The 18691-nt window shown below is 37.0% G+C and overlaps 1 protein-coding gene across 4 annotated transcripts in view; it reads left to right on the top strand.

The window, feature by feature from the left end:
- PCNX4 (pecanex 4) overlaps positions 1-18456 on the top strand; it is a 41565-nt gene extending 23109 nt beyond the window's left edge. For all 4 annotated transcript variants that reach the window (XM_055436229.2, XM_055436228.2, XM_055436225.2 and 1 more), the window contains 5 exons: positions 219-579; positions 3064-3167; positions 6193-7229; positions 7566-7752; positions 17718-18456. In XM_055436229.2, coding sequence (XP_055292204.2) covers positions 219-579; positions 3064-3167; positions 6193-7229; positions 7566-7752; positions 17718-17969 — 1941 coding nt within the window. In that variant the 3' untranslated portion in view covers positions 17970-18456. The remainder of the gene's footprint in view (positions 1-218; positions 580-3063; positions 3168-6192; positions 7230-7565; positions 7753-17717) is intronic.
- The last annotated feature ends 235 nt before the right edge of the window (positions 18457-18691 follow it).

Below are 18691 nucleotides of genomic sequence, written 5' to 3'. Positions count from 1 at the left end.
TTTAGTGCTACTTTTTTTAAGAGAGCCTAAACTTTTAAAAATATAGTCTCGTTTGCTAATTGTGGGAATCAAGAAAATTATAACAGAGAATCTTAGATAATGGCAATTTCCTCAAAAATCTTGGGGCAATGATAAAATTATATTGTTTTTCTTATATGATCTTGAAAATTCGTGAAAAGTATTTAAGAATAAAAAAAGTCATTTTTATGTCTCTCCAGGTTGGTATCATGCGTGATCGTCTGATTCAGTTCATCGCTAAATTGCAGTTTGCTGTGACTGTGCTTGTGGCATCATGGACAGAGAAAAAACGTAGAAAATCAACCACCACTTTGGGTGTACTCAACATTGTCTTCTCTCCATTCGTGTTGGTCTTCATAGTTTTTTCTACACTACTCTCTTCTCCTTTACTCCCTCTCTTTACCCTTCCTTTGTTCTTGGTGGGGTTTCCTCGACCTGTTCAGAGTTGGCCAGGAGTGGTGGGCACCACAGCCTGTGTGTGTGCAGATACAGTGTACTATTGCCAGATGGTCCCGGGTTTAACTACTGCTCTACAATCTGCAATGGCAGCTGGGAGTTTAGGTAAGTGAATGGGTTGTGCTTATGACATCCTAACTAATATATTTGAAGTATAGGAAAATGAACACACAGAAAAACGGTGTTTTGATCCAGCTATTATACAGATTCTAAAACTTTGATGTGCAGGAAGACAGACTAAATATGAGAAGTATATCTTCTTGTTTTGAGGTAAATAAAGTCATAAAATTACTGAGTGAAAATTTCATTAACACCTTAATTTTGACAGTTTTTAAGAAATATTTTCTTGACTCAAATCAGGTTATAGTCCCACCATGAGGCATGAAAACACCTTATTTTCCAAAATTTTCATGAATTTATGATGAGTTCATGTCAGGTAGAAGTAACAGCTTAAGCCCATAGAGTGAAAACCAGTATTATATATCAAATTGAAGAACTTAAAGAAGTGTGCTTGTGTCTTACTAGTTACTATAACCAGTATTATATATCAAATTGAAGAACTTAAAGAAGTGTGCTGTGTCTTACTATCTTACTAGTTACTATCTACCAACTTCAGCAATCTGACAAGGCTAGAGGCAAGGTAACATAAAAGCTTTGGTCCGTGATCCATAGCCTTCCAAAATGAAGTTCTGTATGAATATTAGCAAGATTTTTTAATGAGAATGGACTAATATTATAATCATAATTTTATGATAGCTTTCTAATTTCATCATACACTGTGTAAGTTCAACTATTTTATATTAAGGTTGGCTTTAGAGAAGGACAAACTGATAACAATAGTTCGTTGTCTCCTGCTGTATACTTTAGCACCATATTTGGTTTAGATATGGCCAGTGACTTCCTAGCACACTGACTCTACTGGCAGAGAATAACAATTTAAAATTGGAATTTTAATGTTTACTTGGGTTGAGTTTTTAAAATTATCTATTAAGTGAGATAATTTAGTAAAAACTTTTTGTAATACAAATTTTTCATGAATAGTCATTTTCCTTTCTTATAGGAAATATTCTACACTTTTCCTTTTATCCAGTTCCAGTTAATTTTTATTATTTAGTGCAGTGCCACTTTTTAAAATACCTGTAAGGTTAAACTCACATCTGAAATAATAAATACCTTATACCTCATTATCAAATCAATTATATTCATCCAGTAAGTGTGTTTTAAGTATTTCCTGGAGAAAAAGCGAACAACAGTGAGGTAACATTTCACACACATGTGATTGGCAAAATGTAAAAAAAGAGATATTAACAAGTGTTAGCTAGGGAGTAGAAATAGGAACTCTCAAACCTTGCTGGAAGGGAATGTGTAAATTCATACAGCTACCTTGAAGAGTAAATTTAATAGTCTGTAGTAATGATGTACATATCTCATGACCTAAGGATTCCAGTTTTAGATTTTATCGTCCAGTGATTCCAATTCTAGAGAAACTCTTGCACATGTGTTTTGGGGGTCCCAGGTGTGATGATTTTTTAGGACACATAGGATTCAGTGTACAGTTGTGCTCATAGCTAAGATTTAATATAGCAAAAGGGTGCAAAACAAATACAGCAAAGGAAAATCACATGGGGTGAGAAGACTGGGTGAAAGCTTCCAGGCATCCTCTCCCAGTGGGGTTACACAGAACGTGTTTAATTTCCCAGCAACTTGTTGTGACAGTATGTGTGATATGTTGACTACTGGGGAAGCTTATTTGAGACTCAGTGCCTAAACATATTGAGGGCTGGTCATGTAGGCCCTTCTGCCTACCACATGCCAAAATTCTAGCCTCCCAAAAGGAAAGCAAGTGTTCAGTATAAACTGTATTCTTTGCACAAACAGTTTAGGTCCAAAGAGAGACTGTTTATCAGTTAGGATAGTGAAATACAAGTTTCCAGCCAAGGGCCAACTTTGTAAGCAGACCTTTTATTGAATAGCAGTACAAACAGATTTGTACAAAGTAATTTATATAGCATTGTTTATAATAGTGAAAACTTGGAAAACATGAAGTGTTTATTAACAGGGAAATGAACATTTAAATTTAGCTACATTCATACAATGAATTCTCAGTGCAGTTACAATGAATGAGCTTTGTAGTCAATAAAATATCTCAGAGACATAATGTTAAGAGAAAACCTAAGTTTTAAGAGTATTTGTATTATAGTCTGGAAGGTAGCATTTTATGTAAGTTTTTAACAGCACAAATCATTTTTATAGGCATGTATATAAAAATGTCCAAAATATATTTGTTTTCCTAATATATTTAGCATGTATTTAGAATTTTATGTAAGAGGTTCTTATCTGTTGTTTTTATGGAAAATATATTCTTAAATTCTTATTAATTATCACCTATAGTTTTCTCTTCCAACTGTTCCTGTAAAAAGCTTAATTTCTCCTGATACGCAATGGACAGTCGTTTGTATTTTTGACATAAAAAGAGGGTAGAAGGAGTTATGAATTAGTTCCAGGTGTTTTATCGATTTTTTAAAGATTCACATGGCAAAATAAAACAAGCTTGAACAATTACTTACTTTTTTTTCTAATTTGTTTTAGGTCTCCTCTTACCTGGGTCTCATTACTTGGGCCGTTTTCAGGATCGTTTAATATGGATAATGATTCTAGAATGTGGCTATACTTATTGCTGTGTTAACATTAAGGTCATTGTGCATTTAATCTCTCTTGTACAAGTTAAAATTTTTGTTAAGCACACATCAGAGACTTAATAGCTCACTTTGAAAGAGTATCTTTTAATTACTTGTGAAAACACCTAGGATTTTTAAATATATTTCAATATGCACATATTGATAGACTAGTGTTGACTATATGATAGAGCATAATAACAAAGTACACTTGCCCCTTTTTTATCCAGTCTTACTCTTTTTATCCTTATCTGGTTGAGCATCTCAAAAAGGTGACTAATATTTTCTTCACTCCTGTATTGTATAAGCATTCTCAACTTAATAAAAACATTCTTTTGACCCCACTTCCCTTACCTGCTAACACTCTGTTTTTCTCCTTTCAGAGCAAAATGCTTTATTAGAATTGCTTATCATCATGTCTCCAATTTTCATTTCTCTTCAACTTACCCTAGTTTTTGACCCTTTCTATTACTACTGAAAAACCACTAATGTCAAGGTCACCAGTGACTAACGATTGCTTAATCCAATGATCATTTCTTACACCTGGTCTTATTTGACCTGTCAAGCATTTGAAACAGTTGTCTCTTCATTTGTTTCACGGATTAATCCTTGACAGTCTCCTCTGCTGGTTCCTTCTCTCTTCCTTGACCTCTTAATATCAGACTGGCCCAGTTCTTGCTGACAATTCCATCCTTCTGGTAGCTCAGCTCAAAAACATTTGGGCTTTAGTGATATTTGATTCCTTGTTTACTTCTATACCCGACATCCAATCCAGTAAGAAATCTTATTGGCTCTGCTTTTGTCACCCTGTATCCCACCCACTTCTCATCATCTTTCTGCCCTCAGCCCCTTTCATCCTTTTTCATGGGTAACTGCAATTGCTTCCTAATTGGTCTCTGCTTCCACTTCTGGTCCCACAACTAGCCTATTACCACCCAGAATGATCTTTAAAATCTAAGTCAGATCATACCACTTCTTTACTCAAAATTCTACAGAGGATTTCTTCTTTTGTTCAGAGTAAACGCCAAGACCCTAAATGGTCAGGCTCCCAGTTTTCTATTTTGTCTCATCTGCTGCTTTAACTGTCACACTCCACTCCAGCATACTGGCTGTTCCTTCTGCCTGGAACACCTTTCTTTCAGGTAACCACACAGCTAACTCACTAGCTTTAAGGCTTTGTTCAATTGTCACCTCCGTAAGGTCTACTATAACTATTCTATTTAAAATTGCATATCCACTCCCATCCTGACTGCACTTCCAATCCTTCTGGCTTGCTTTACTTTTTCTCTGTTTTTATAGCTCTTATACCTTCTAACAAACTATGTAATTTACTTATTAATTTTATTGTTGATTACCTTTGCCCCCCCACTTTTCTAACAAGAGCATGGATCTTTGTTTTTATTTGGAGACTATATCCTAAGCCCCTGGAACAGTGCCTGGCACATAGTAGGCCCTTACTAAGTATTTGTTAAATGAATAGTGAATGAATGAATTTTTTTGTCTTAGAGCAGATTGGCTAAAATTTCTGTGATTAAAAAGCTGTTCCTTTAGTCCAGTGGTTCTCAAAATCCAGTTCTTCAGATTAATAATTTTAACATCTCCTGGAAACTTACTAGAAATGAAATTTTGAGGCCTCATCCCAGACCTACTGAATCAGAAACTCTGGGGCAGTGCCCAGCAGTCTGTTTTAACAAGCCTCCCAGTGTTTCTGACTCACCTAAAGTTTGAGAACTAGTGTTCTAGTCTAACATGTACAAGTAGGAGAAGGCATAAATTCATGAAAAAAGGAGGATATTTTCATTGCTTAATTTAGTTCTATTTTTTAAATGGTATGGTTTTAAAATGGCATCACCGACTCAATGGACATGAGTTTGAGTGAACTCTGGGAGTTGGTGATGGACAGGGAGGCCTGGTGTGCTGTGATTCATGGGGTCGCAAAGAGTCGGACACGACTGAGCAACTGAACTGAATAATGCAGGTCCTTTATAATCTTTTGTGCTCCATGTAACACTTTAAAAATTTGACAAAGCACTTTCATTACTTACTTTAATCTTCACAGTCCTATATGCAAGGGCTATTTTTCCTTGAAAGAGAAGCAAAAGGAATCTCAGAGGGTTAGTGAACTACTCAGGATTGTGTACTAGCATCTGAGCAGAGCCATTATTTAAAAGCAATTTCTAATGTCATATTCCATGTTCTTTCCCTGGATCACAATACAATCTAACAGCATTGCCTTTTATTAATAACACTCGTAGTTTTGAGAAAATGTATAAATAAGTAAGCAATAATTACAATAATAATAATAGTAAACAGTGACCTGATGTATCCTCTTCAGGTGTTTCATTTTAGGGAAGTAATCAAAATGTGTTTAAAATTTATATAGGAATATATTCAAAGTATTCATTCTTTCAGTATATATTTGTTGCATACCTACTGTGTGCCAGACACTGCTTTAGGCATTGAGGATATAGGAGTAACCAAAAGAGAGCTGATTTATGGAGTTTATATTGTAGTTGGAGGAAATAGAAAATAATCAAATACATAAATCTGTTATTTTTGTGTTATTATAATTTTTAAAAACTTTAACAGGGTACTGGTTAAATAAAGTATGACATACCTTTACAGTAGAATAATGCTCTTATATAAAGTAAAATGGAAAGGATACAAAATTATGTGCATACTATATATTTCCAATTTTGCTCCTTCCCAGATTTTATAATTTAAAAAAGTTTTTAATAAGTATGATTCAATCTTGACCTACAGTCTTAAGATCATAGTCATACTTATTAAAATTGTTTTGCGAATTTCCATTGGAATTTCTATAATGTCTTTAAAAATGCAGCATTATTTTTCATTTCCATATCCAACATAAAAATGTGTCATTAAGTTTGAATTAAGATGTAGCTATCAGGTTAAATAATTTTTTTTTTCATTTTACATATTTTTATTATGAGAATGCAATCCATGAACAGTTACCAAACTGGTTACTTTTCTTTTTGTAATAAGTTATCATAAGCTTAAGTACTTTTAATTTCCTCTTTAGGGGTTAGAATTGCAAGAGACATCCTGTCACACTGCTGAAGCTCGAAGAGTTGACGAAGTGTTTGAAAGTGCCTTTGAACAAGAAGAATATGTAAAACTATGTTACATTAATGAGCACTTTGGAAATGTTTTGACACCCTGTACTGTTTTGCCTGTGAAACTCTATTCTGATGCCAGGAATGTCCTGTCTGGCATAATTGATTCTCATGATAACTTAAAAGAATTTAAAGGTGACCTTGTTAAAGTACTTGTGTGGATACTTGTTCAGTACTGTTCTAGAAGGTCTAGCATGCTAGAGAAGGTTCACAAAACTGAAAATAAAGGGAAAGCATCTCTAATAATCCTGCCTGCTTTGAATACTGAACCACAAACTGAATCCCCAGAAGACACAGATAGTTTAAATTCAGAAAATTTGGATGACTGGTCTGATGATGTTTTTAGTGAAGAGCCAACTATCAAAAAAGGAAAAGATGAAAAAGATCAGTTGAAAGTATTGCCAGGTATAAATTTGCCTATTCCTGGATCAGTAGAATCACAGAACATTGGTAGTCAGTCTACAAACACAGTTACTGAAAGGAGTCTTTACCAAGCAGTTGCACTTGGATACCCTGCCATTGACAAAGGAAAACAAGAAGCCATGGCATATATCCCTCTCGTGGAGTTCAGTTGTTCTCATTCTCACTTATTAAGCTTACCTGAAGAGTGGATGTCTAACTGTTTACCTAATTCCAAAATGAAGGAGATGAGTTCATTATTTCCAGAAGACTGGTACCAGTTTATTTTAAGGCAGTTGGAATGTTTTCCTTCAAAAGAAAATGCCTCAAATGTAGTGGAAGAAATTGCAAAGGACAGAGTTCTAAAAGACTTTTATGTTCGTGCAGTAATGACTTGTTACTTTAGTTTGTTTGGGGTAGACAATAGGATTCCTAGTCCTGGTCATATATTGAGAGTTTACAGTGGTGTTTTGCCTTGGTCTCTTGCCTTGGATTGGCTCACAGAAAAACCAGACCTGTTCCAACTAGCCCTAAAAGCTTTCAGGTAATTTATTTTGATTACGTACAAGTTTCAGTATTGGCGGGAAAATGTTGATTTAAAAAAAAAAAATGGAGATGCTCTTCCGTTTTTAATTTTAAAAATGATCACTTTCCTAAAAACGAAAAAAAATGCTTGGTATGTACTATGATTATATCAGGAATACACTTACATTTGTACTTCTTTTTTTTATATGGACTGTCTTTTTTTTATATGGCTTTCTGGATTTTTTTGCTTTAACTCTAATCATTTCTCTTTTTCTCTGAAATATGTATGATTTTAATTTAATGTCTTAAAAATATTGATCGAACTTAAAATTCTTTGTTTCTCCATTTTTTTAAGGTACACTCTGAAACTAATGATTGATAAAGCAAGTTTAGGTCCAATAGAAGATTTTAAAGAGTTGATTAACTGCCTTGAAGAATATGAAAGTGACTGGTACATTGGTTTGGTATCTGATGAAAAGTGGAAAGAAGCAGTTTTACAAGAAAAACCATACTTGTTTTCTCTGGGATATGATCCTAATATGGTAAGGTTAAAAATGTGTTCTTAAGCATTTTTGTATATAAACCTTAAAGAATAGAAATCAGTTATAAAGTATTTAACCTCAGTGATAGAGATAACCTTCTAGGTTTAAAATGTATCAATTATATTGGGACTTCCCTGGTGGTCCAGTGGTTAAGACTCCATACTTCCCATAGGGGCACCTCAGGTTCGATTCTGGTTGGGGAACTAAAATCCCACATGCCACACAGTACAGCAAAAAACTTAAAATATAAATGAACAACCTAGAAGAAAGGGCAAATTCTTAGAAAGGTACAATCTCCCAAGACTGAACCAGAAATACAAACTCTGAACTGAGATTGAAACTGTGATTTTAAAAGTCCAAGACCGGATAGCTTCACAGGTAAATTCTGTCAAACATTTAGAGAAGAGGTCACACCTATCCATCTGAAACTCTTCCAGAAAATTGCAGAGGAAGGAACACTGCTAAGCTCATTCTATGAGGCTCCCAGCTGATATCAAAACCAGACAAAGAGACCATAAAAAAAAAAACAGGCCAGAGTAAAAACACTAGATTCCTAGTTGGTGACCTCATCAATGCACTGGAAGGACAAGGCACCCTGACTCCATAGGGAAAGGGCTTGGAAGCTCTGCAGAACCTCCCAGACATCACCCAAAACTACAAGTGTCTTTTAACAAGATTCTCCCTCTTCCAGTGATTAATGACTGGGACACCTTAAGAGGGAGGAACCTCCACAATGAAGAGGAACCACAAACTTCCAGCATACAGAAAGACCACCCCAAACACAGCAACCTAAACAAAATGAAAAGGCAGAGAAATATCCAGCAAGTAAAGGAACAGGATAAAATCCCACCAAACCAAACAAAAGAGGAGGAGATAGGGAGTCTAACTGAAAAAGAATTCAGAATAATGGTAGTAAAAATGATCCAAAATCTTGAAAACAAAATGGGGTTACAGATAAATAGTCTGGAGACAAGGATTGAGAAGATGCAAGAAAAGTTTAACAGGGACCTAGAGGAAATAAACAATAGTCCATCAATAATGAATAGTGCAATCAGTCAGTCAGTCAGTCCAGTCGCTCAGTCGTGTCCGACTCTTTGCGACCCTATGAATCACAGCACACCAGGCCTCCCTGTCCATCACCAACTCCTGGAGTTCACTCAAACTTATGTCAATAGAGTCGGTGATGCCATCCAGCCATGTCATTCTCTGTCGTCCCCTTCTCCTCCTGCCTCCAATCCTTCCCAGCATCAGAGTCTATTCCAGTGAGTCAACTTGTCGCATGAGGTGGCCAAAATATTGGAGTTTCAGCATCAGCCCTTCCAATGAACACCCAGGATTGATCTCCCTTAGAATGGACTGGTTGGATCTCTTTGCAGTACATGGGACTCTCAAGTATCTTCTCCAGCACCACAGTTCAAAAGCATCAATTCTTCGGCGATCAGCTTTCTTCACAGTCCAACTCTCACATCCATACATGACCACGGGAAAAACCGTAGCCTTAACTAGACGGACCTTGGTTGGCAAAGTAATGTCTCTGCTTTTTAATATGCTATCTAGGTTGGTCATAACTTTCCTTCCAAGGAGTAAGCGTCTTTTAATTTCCTGGCTGCAGTCAGCATCTGCAGTGATTTTGGAGCCCCCAAAAATAAAGTCTGACGCTGTTTTCCCATCTATTTCCCAAGAAGTGATGGGACCAGATGCCATGATATTTGTTTTCTGAATGTTGAGCTTCAAGCCAACCTTTTCACTCTCCTCTTTCACTTGCATCAAGACGCTTTTGAGTTCCTCTTCACTTTCTGCCATAAGGGTGGTGTCATCTGCATATCTGAGGTTATTGATATTTCTCCCAGCAATCTTGATTCCAGCTTGTGCTTCTTCCAGCCCAGCGTTCCTCATGATGTACTCTGCATATAAGTTAAATAAGCAAGGTGACAATATACAGCCTTGACGTACTCCTTTTCCTATTTGGAACCAGTCTGTTGTTCCATGTCCAGTTCTGACTGTTGCTTACTGACCTGCACACAGGTTTCTCAAGAGGCAGGTCAGGTGGTCTGGGATTCCCATCTCTTTCAGAATGTTCCACAGTTTATTGTGATCCACACAGTCAAAGGCTTTGGCATAGTCAATGAAGCAGAAATAGATGTTTTTCTGGAACTCTCTTGCTTTCTCCATGGTCCAGCGGATGTTGGCAATTTGATCTCTGGTTCCTCTGCCCTCTCTAAAACCTGCTTGAACATCTGGGAGTTCACGGTTCACATATTGCTGAAGCCTGGCTTGGAGAATTTTGAGCAGGACTTTACTAGCGTGTGAGATGAGTGCAATTGTGTGGTAGTTTGAGCATTCTTTGGCGTTGCCTTTCTTTGGGATTGGAATGAAGACTGACCTTTTCCGGTCCTGTGGCCACTGCTGAGTTTTCCAGATTTGCTGGCATATTGAGTGCAGCACTTTCACTGCATCGTCTTTCAAGATTTGATATAGCTCAACTGGAATTCCATCACCTCCACTAGCTTTGTTCGTAGTGATGCTTTCTAAGGCCCACTTGACTTCACATTCTAAGATGTCTGGCTCTAGGTCAGTGATCACGTTATCATGATTATCTTGGTTGTGAAGATCTTTTTTGTACAGTTCTTCTGTGTATTCTTGCCACCTCTTCTTAATATCTTCTGCTTCTGTTAGGTCCATACCATTTCTGTCCTTTATCGAGCCCATCTTTGCATGAAATGTTCCCTTGGAATCTCTAATTTTCTTGAAGAGATCTCTTGTTTTTCCTGTTCTCTTGTTTTCCTCTTATTTCTTTGCATTGATCACTGAGGAAGGCTTTCTTATCTCTCCTAGCTATTCTTTGGAACTCTGCATTCAGATGCTTATATCTTTCCTTTTCTCCTTTGCTTTTTGTTTCTCTTCTTTTCACAGCTATTTGTAAGGCCTCCTCAGACAGCCATTTTGCTTTTTCGAATTTCTTTTCCATGGGGATGGTCTTGGTTCCTGTCTCCTGTACAATGTCACAAACCTCTGTCCAGAGTTCATCAGGCACTCTTATCTATCAGATCCAGTCCCTTAAATCTATTTCTCACTTCCACTGTATAATCATAAGGGATTTGATTTAGGTCATATCTGAATGGTCTAGTGGTTTTCCCTACTTTGGTCAATTTCAGTCTGAATTTGGCAATAAGGAGTTCATGATCTGAGCCACAGTCAGCTCCTGGTCTTGTTTTTGGTAACTGTATAGAGTTTCTCCATCTTTAGCTGCAAAGAATATAATCAATCTGAATAGTGCAATAACTGAGATCAAAAGCACTCTGGAGGGAACCAACAGTAGAATAGCTGAGGCAGAAGATAGGATAAGTGAGGTGGAAGATAGAATGGTGGAAGTAAATGAAACAGAGAGGAAAAAGAAAAGAAATGAGGACAACCTCAGAGACCTCTGGGACAATGTTAAATGCCCCAACATTTGAATCATAGGAGTCCCAGAAGAAGACAAAAAGGCCATGAGAAAATGCTTGAGAAGATAATAGTTGAAAACTTCCCTAAATCAGGGAAGGAAATAGCCATCCAAGTCCAAGAAACCCAGAGAGTCCCAAACAGGATAAACCCAAGGCGAAACACCCCAAGACACATATTAATCAAATTAACGAAGATCAAACACAATAAATATTAAAAGCAGCAAGAGAAAAACAACAAATAACCCACAAGGGGATCCCTATAAGGATAGCAGCTAATCTTTCAATAGAAACTCTTCAAGCCAGAAGGGAATGGCAGGACATACTAAAAGTGATGAAAGAGAAAAACCTACAACCCAGATTACTGTCCCCAGCAAGGATCTCATTCACATATGAAGGAGAAATCAAAAGCTTTACAGACAAGCAAAAGCTCAGAGAATTCAGCACCACCAAACCAGCTCTTCAACAAATGTTAAACACAGAAAAGGTTTATAAACTCAAACCCAAAACAACAAAGTAAATGACAACAGGATCATACTTATTAATAATTACCTCAAATGTAAATGGGTTGAATGCTCCAACCAAAAGACAAAGACTGGCTGAATGGGTACAAAAACACTGCCCCTGTATATGCTGTCTGCAAGAGATCCTCCTCAAACCTAGGGACACATACAGACTGAAAGTGAAGGGCTGGAAAAAGATATTTCATGCAAATGGAGACCAGTCGAAAGCAGGAGTAGCAATACTCATATCAGATAAAATAGACTTTGAAATAAAGGCTGTGAAATGAGGCAAAGAAGGACACTACATAATGACCAAAGGATCAATCCAGGGAGAAGATATAACAAATATATATGCACCCAACATAGGAACACCACAATATATAAGGCAAATGCTAACAAATATGAAAGGGAAAATTAACAGTAACACAATAATAGTGGGAGACTTTAATAACCCACCCACACCTATGGATATATCAACTAAACAGAAAATTAGCAAGGAAACACAAACTCTAAATGATACAATGGACCAGTTAGACCTAATTGATATCTATAAGACATTTCACCCTAAAACAATGAATTTCACCTTTTTCCTCAAGTGCACATGGAACCTTCTCCAGGATAGATCACATCCTGGGCCATAAATCTAGCCTTGGTAAATTCAAAAAAATTGAAATAATCTCAAACATCTTTTCTGATCACAATGCGGTAAGATTAGATGTCAACTACAGAAAAAAACTATTAAAATACAAACTTATGGAGGGTAAGCAACACTCTTCTGAATAACCAGCAAATCACAGAAGAAATAAAAATATGCATAGAAACGAATAAAAATGAAAACACAACAACCCAAAACCTATGGGATTCAGTAAAAGCAGTGCTAAAGGGAAGGTTCATAGAAATACAAACCCACCTCAAGAAACAGGCAAGAAATCAAATAAATAACCTAACTCTACACCTAAAGCAACTAGAAAAGGAAGAAATGAAGAACCCCAGGGTTAGTAGAAGGAAAGAAATCACAAAAATTAGGGCAGAAATAAATGAAAAAGAAACAAAAAAGACCATAGCAAAAATCAACGAAGCTAAAAGCTGGTTCTTCGAGAAGACAAACCATTAGCCAGACTCATTGAGAAACAAAGGGAGAAGAATCAAATCAACAAGATTAGAAATGAAAATGGAGAAATCACAACAGACAACACAAATAAAAAGGATCATAAGAGACTACTATCAGCAACCATATGCCAATAAAATGTACAACTTGGAAGAAATGGACAAATTCTTAGAAAAGTATAACTTTCCAAAACTGAACCAGGAAGAAATAGAAAATCTTAACAGACCCATCACAAGCACAGAAGTTGAAACTAATCAGAACTCTTCCAACAAACAAAAGCCCAGGACCAAATGGCTTCACAGCTGAATTCTGCCAAACATTTAGAGACGAGCTAACACCTATCCTACTCAAACTCTTCCAGAAAATTGCAGACGAAGGTAAACTTCCAAACTCATTCTATGAGGCCACCATCACCCTAATACCAAAACCAGACAGAGATGCCACAAAAAAAGAAAACTACAGGCCAATATCACTGATGAACATAGACCAAAATTCTAGCAAACAGAATCCAACAACATATTAAAAAGATCATACATCATGGCTAAGTGGGCTTTATCCCAGGGATGCAAGGATTCTTTAATATTCGCAAATCAATCAATGTGATACACCACATTAACAAAAGATAAAAACCATATGATTATCTCAATAGATGCAGAGAAAGCCTTTAACAAAATTCAACATCCATTTACGATAACCCTCCAGAAAGCAGGCATAGAAGGAACATACCTCAACATAATAAAAGCCATATATGATAAACGCACAGCAAACGTTATCCTCAGTGGTGAAAAACTCAAAGCATTTCCCCTAAAGTCAGGAACAAGACAAGGATGCCCACTCTCATCACTACTATTCAACATAGTTGTGGATGTTTTGGCCACAGCAATCAGAGCAGAAAAAAGAAATAAAAGGAATCCAGATTGGAAAAGAAGGAAGAAGTAAAACTCTCACTGCAGATGACATGATCCTCTACACAGAAAACCCTAAAGACGCCACCAGAAAATTACTAGAGCTAATCAATAAATACAGTAAAGTTGCAGGATATAAAATTAACACACAGAAATCCCTTGCATTCCTATACACTAACAATGAGAAAACAGAAAGAGAAATTAAGGAAACAATTCCATTCACCATTGCAATGAAAAGAATAAAATACTTAGGAATAAATCTACCTAAAGAAACAAAAGACCTATATATAGAAAACTATAAAACACTGATGAAAGAAATCAAAGATGACACAAATAGATGGAGAAACATACCATGTTCATGAATCGAAAGAATCATTGTAGTGAAAATAAGTATACTACCCAAAGCAATCCATAGATTCAGTGCAATCCCTATCAAGCTACCAACGGGATTTTTTAGAGAATTAGAACAAATAATTTCACAATTTCTATGGAATTACAAAAAACCTTGAATAGCCAAAGCAATCTTGAGAAAGAAGAATGGAACTGGAGGAATCAATCTGCCTGACTTCAGGCTATACTACAAAGCCACAGACATCAAGACAGTTTGGTACTGGCACAAAGACAGAAACATAGATCCATGGAACAAGATAGAAAGCCCAGAGAGAAATCCATGCACCAGTGGACACCTTATCTTTGACAAAGGAGGCAAGAATATACAATGGAGAAAAGACAATCTCTTTAACAAATGGTACTGGGAAAACTGGTCAGCCACTTGTAAAAGAATGAAACTAGAACACTTTCTAACACCGTACACAAAAATAAAATGGATTAAAGATCTAAACATAAGACCAGAAACTATAAAACTCCTGGAGGAAAACATAGGCAAAACACTGTCTGACAAAAATCATAGCAGGATTCTCTATGACCCACCTCCCAAAGTAATGGAAATAAAACCACAATGAGGTACCATCTCACACTGGACAGAATGGTTGCTATCAAAAAGTCTACAAACAATAAATGCTGGAGAGGGTGCGGAGAAAAGAACCCTCTTACACTGTTGGTGGGAATCCAAACTAGTATAGCCACTATGGAGAACAGTGTGGAGATTCCTTAAAAAACTGGAAATAGAATTGCCATACGACCCAGCAATCCCACTGCTAGGCATACACACCGAGGAAACCAGAGTTGAAAGACACACATGTACCCCAATGTTCATCACAGCACTGTTTACAATAGCCAGGACATGGAAGCAACCTAGATGTCCATTGGCAGATGAATGGATAAGAAAGTTGTAGTACCAAAAAAATAAAAGAAAGCCATGGTACATATACATAATGGAATATTACTCAACTATTAAAAAGAATCTATTTGAATCAGTTCTAATGAGGTGGATGAAACTGCATTCTATTATACAGAACAAACTCAGAAAAACACCAATACAGTATATTAACGCATATATATGGAATTTAGAAAGATGGAACAATGACCCTATATGCGAGACACAGATGTAAAGAACAGACTGTTGGACTCTGTGGGAGAAGGTGAGGGTGGGATGATTTGCGAGAATAGCATTGAAACATGTATATTATCATATGTGAAATAGATCGCCAGTCCAGGTTCGATGCATGAGGCAGGGTGCTCAGGGCTGGTGCACTGGGATGACCCTGAGGGATGGGGTGGGGAGGGAGTGGGAGGGAGGGTCAGGATGGGGAACACATGTACACCCATGCTGATTCATGTGAATGTATGGCAAAAACCACTACAATATTGTAAAGTAATTAGCCTCCAAAAAAAATAATTAATTTAAAAAAACAGGCCAGTATCAATGATGAATGTAGATGTAAACATTTTCATTGAAATACTAGCCCACTTATCCCATCAATACATTTAGAAGATCATATACCATGATCAAGTGGGATTTTTCTGAGGAATGCAAGGATTCTTTAATATCTCCCAAAAAACAAATGTGATATACCGCATTAATATTAAAATATATGATCATCTCAGTAAATGCAGAAAAGGCTTTGGACAAAACTCACCATCCATTTATGATAAATAAAATACTTTCCAGAAGGTAGGGATATAGAGGGAACATCAGTTCAGTTCAGTTCAGTCGCTCAGTCGTGACCGACTCTTTGTGACCCCATGAATCACAGCACGCCAGGCCTCCCTGTCCATCACCAACTCCCGGAGTTCACTCAAACTCATGTCCATCGAGTTGGTGATGCCATCCAACCATCTCATTCTCTGTCGTCCCCTTCTCCTCCCGCCCCCAATCCTTCCCAGCATCAGAGTCTTCCAGTGAACAGACTGGTTCCAAATAGGAAAAGGAGTACGTCAAGGCTGTATATTGTCACCCTGCTTATTTAACTTATATGCAGAGTACATCATGAGGAACGCTGGGCTGGAAGAAGCACAAGCTGGAATCAAGATTGCCGGGAGAAATATCAATAACCTCAGATATGCAGATGACACCACCCTTATGGCAGAAAGTGAAGAGGAACTAAAAAGCCTCTTGGTGAAAGTGAAAGAGGAGAGTGAAAAGGTTGGCTTGAAGCTCAACATTCAGAAAACAAAGATCATGGCATCTGGTCCCATCATTTCATGGGAAATAGATGGGGAAACAGTTATTTTTGGGGGCTCCAAAATCACTGTGGATGCTGATTGCAGCCATGAAATTAAAAGATGCTTACTTGGAAGGAAAGTTATGACCAACCTAGATAGTATATTAAAAAGCAGAGACATTACTTTGCCAACCAAGGTCCGTCTAGTCAAGGCAATGGTTTTTCCCATGGTCATGTATGGATGTGAGAGTTGGACTGTGAAGAAAGCTGAATGCTGAAGAATTGATGCTTTTGAACTGTGGTGCTGGAGAAGACTCTTGAGAGTCTCTCGGACTGCAAAGAGATCCAACCAGTCCATTCTAAAGGAGGTCAATCCTGGGTGCTCATTGGAAGGACTGATGCTAAAGCTGAAGCTCCAATACTTTGGCCACCTCATGTGAAGAGTTGACTCACTGGAAAAGAGGGAGCATACCTCAACATAATAAAGGCCACATATGACACCCACGGCTAACATCATACTCATGGTATCAAGGAACATGAAAAATGTTCAGTATCACCAGTTATTAGAGAAACACAAAACTACAATGAGATAACACCTCAAACCAGTCAAAATAGCTAATATAAAAAAAATCCACAAACAATAAATGCTGGAGAGAGTGTGGAGAGTTCAAGGAACCCTCTTATACTGTTGGTGGGGAGGTAAATAGGTACAGCCACTATGGAGAGCAATACAAAAGTTCCTTAAAAAGCTGAAAATAGTTACCGTATGCTCCAGCAGTCCCACTCCTGGACATATATCTGAAAGAAGACAACAACTTTAATCAAGAAGATCCATGCGCCCTAGTGTTCATAGCAGCAATGTTTACCAATAGCCAAGACTTGAAATCAACCTAAATATCCACTGACAGCCGAATGGATAAAGATGTACACATACACACACACACATGAATACTACTCAGCTATTAGTGGTTGCTTGTGACTGGGGGAATTAGGGATAGGAGGGTGATAGCTAAACAGTACAGTTTCTTTTTGAGGTCCTGAAAATATCCAAAAATTGTGGCGATAGTTATACATATCTGAATATACTAAAAAGCCATTAAATTATTTGGAATATGAAATATATCTCAGTAATTGGATGATTGTTCACTGACTAATATTTATGATTTATGTTTTGCTGAGGCCAGATGGAGTGAGGGAATAGAGAAGAAAGTAAGGAGTGACTACAATGGCTGTCAGGAAATTTTCTTATTTCTTGCTTAGTCGGAGAGCAACCAAATAGAAGTGATTCTTCATTTTGAAGACAAGCAACTCGTGTACATTTTTATATAGTACTTTCTATTTAAGTTTGCTTAACTACAATGGAGTTTTTCTCTAAGTTTATAAATAAAGGCCTGAATATAATCTCTTTTCTTTTTCTTTCCCTCCAACCTCCTTCTTCTTTACAGGGCGTTTACACTGGGAGAGTACTTACCCTTCAAGAATTATTGATCCATGTTGGGAAGTTAAATGCTGAAGCTGTTAGAGGTCAGTGGGCCAATCTTTCATGGGAATTGCTTTATGCCACAAATGATGATGAGGAACGTTATAGTATACAAGCTCATCCACTACTTTTAAGAAACCTTACAGTACAAGCAGCTGATCCTCCCCTGGGATATCCAATATATTCTTCAAAACCTCTCCATATACATTTGGTTTAGAGGTCATTTTGACTTGTAAATGTATTGTGAGCAAATGAGATGTGTTTATTTTTTCATTCTGGAAAAGTTAACATTGTGATTCCTTATAACTTCACTGGACTTTCCTCTCTCCTTCCACAAGTCAGATGCCTGAGAAAAGCTAAGCGCTATAAAGTTGATTTTCTTAGATATCTTAGTGGTATAAAACAACAACTTTATGTATAACATAAAAGTTAGAATTAGTTGGCCAGTATTTGTGCCCTGTGGATTGTGGTAGGCTTTGGTAAATATAAAACGTTTATATAAGATTATAAAATGAATTTTTTAATGCTTTCTTTAATGTGTGATAAGTGACTTGCCTTAGAGAAGTCAACAACTATGTAATTTTTACATGCTTAAAAGATATACATATCAGTGTTTTTTAAGTAATAATAATGGATCCTGCTGAAGGTTACAAAATGTATATATATTTATTTGAAATATAATTAAATTTTATCATATTTTCAAACTTTGTGCTGTTTATTTTAACATTTAACATGCTCTGAATGTTTTCATATAATCTGCCTGGTGGCTCAGAGGTTAAAGCGTCTGCCTCCAATGCGGGAGACCCAGGTTTAATCCCTGGGTCGGGAAGATCCCCTGGAGAAGGAAATGGTAACCCACTCCAGTATTCTTGCCTGGAGAATCCCATGGACGGAGAAGCCTGGTAGGCTACCGTCCACGGGGTCACAAAGAGTCGGACA

This window comes from Moschus berezovskii, chromosome 9 (genome assembly GCF_049115385.1).
Source record: "Moschus berezovskii isolate FMDL1 chromosome 9, NW_MosBer_1.0, whole genome shotgun sequence".
In the NCBI taxonomy this organism is placed as follows: Eukaryota; Metazoa; Chordata; class Mammalia; order Artiodactyla; family Moschidae; genus Moschus; species Moschus berezovskii.
The sequence above is the reverse complement of the archived record's forward strand: the minus strand, read 5'-3'. Positions and strand labels throughout refer to the sequence as shown.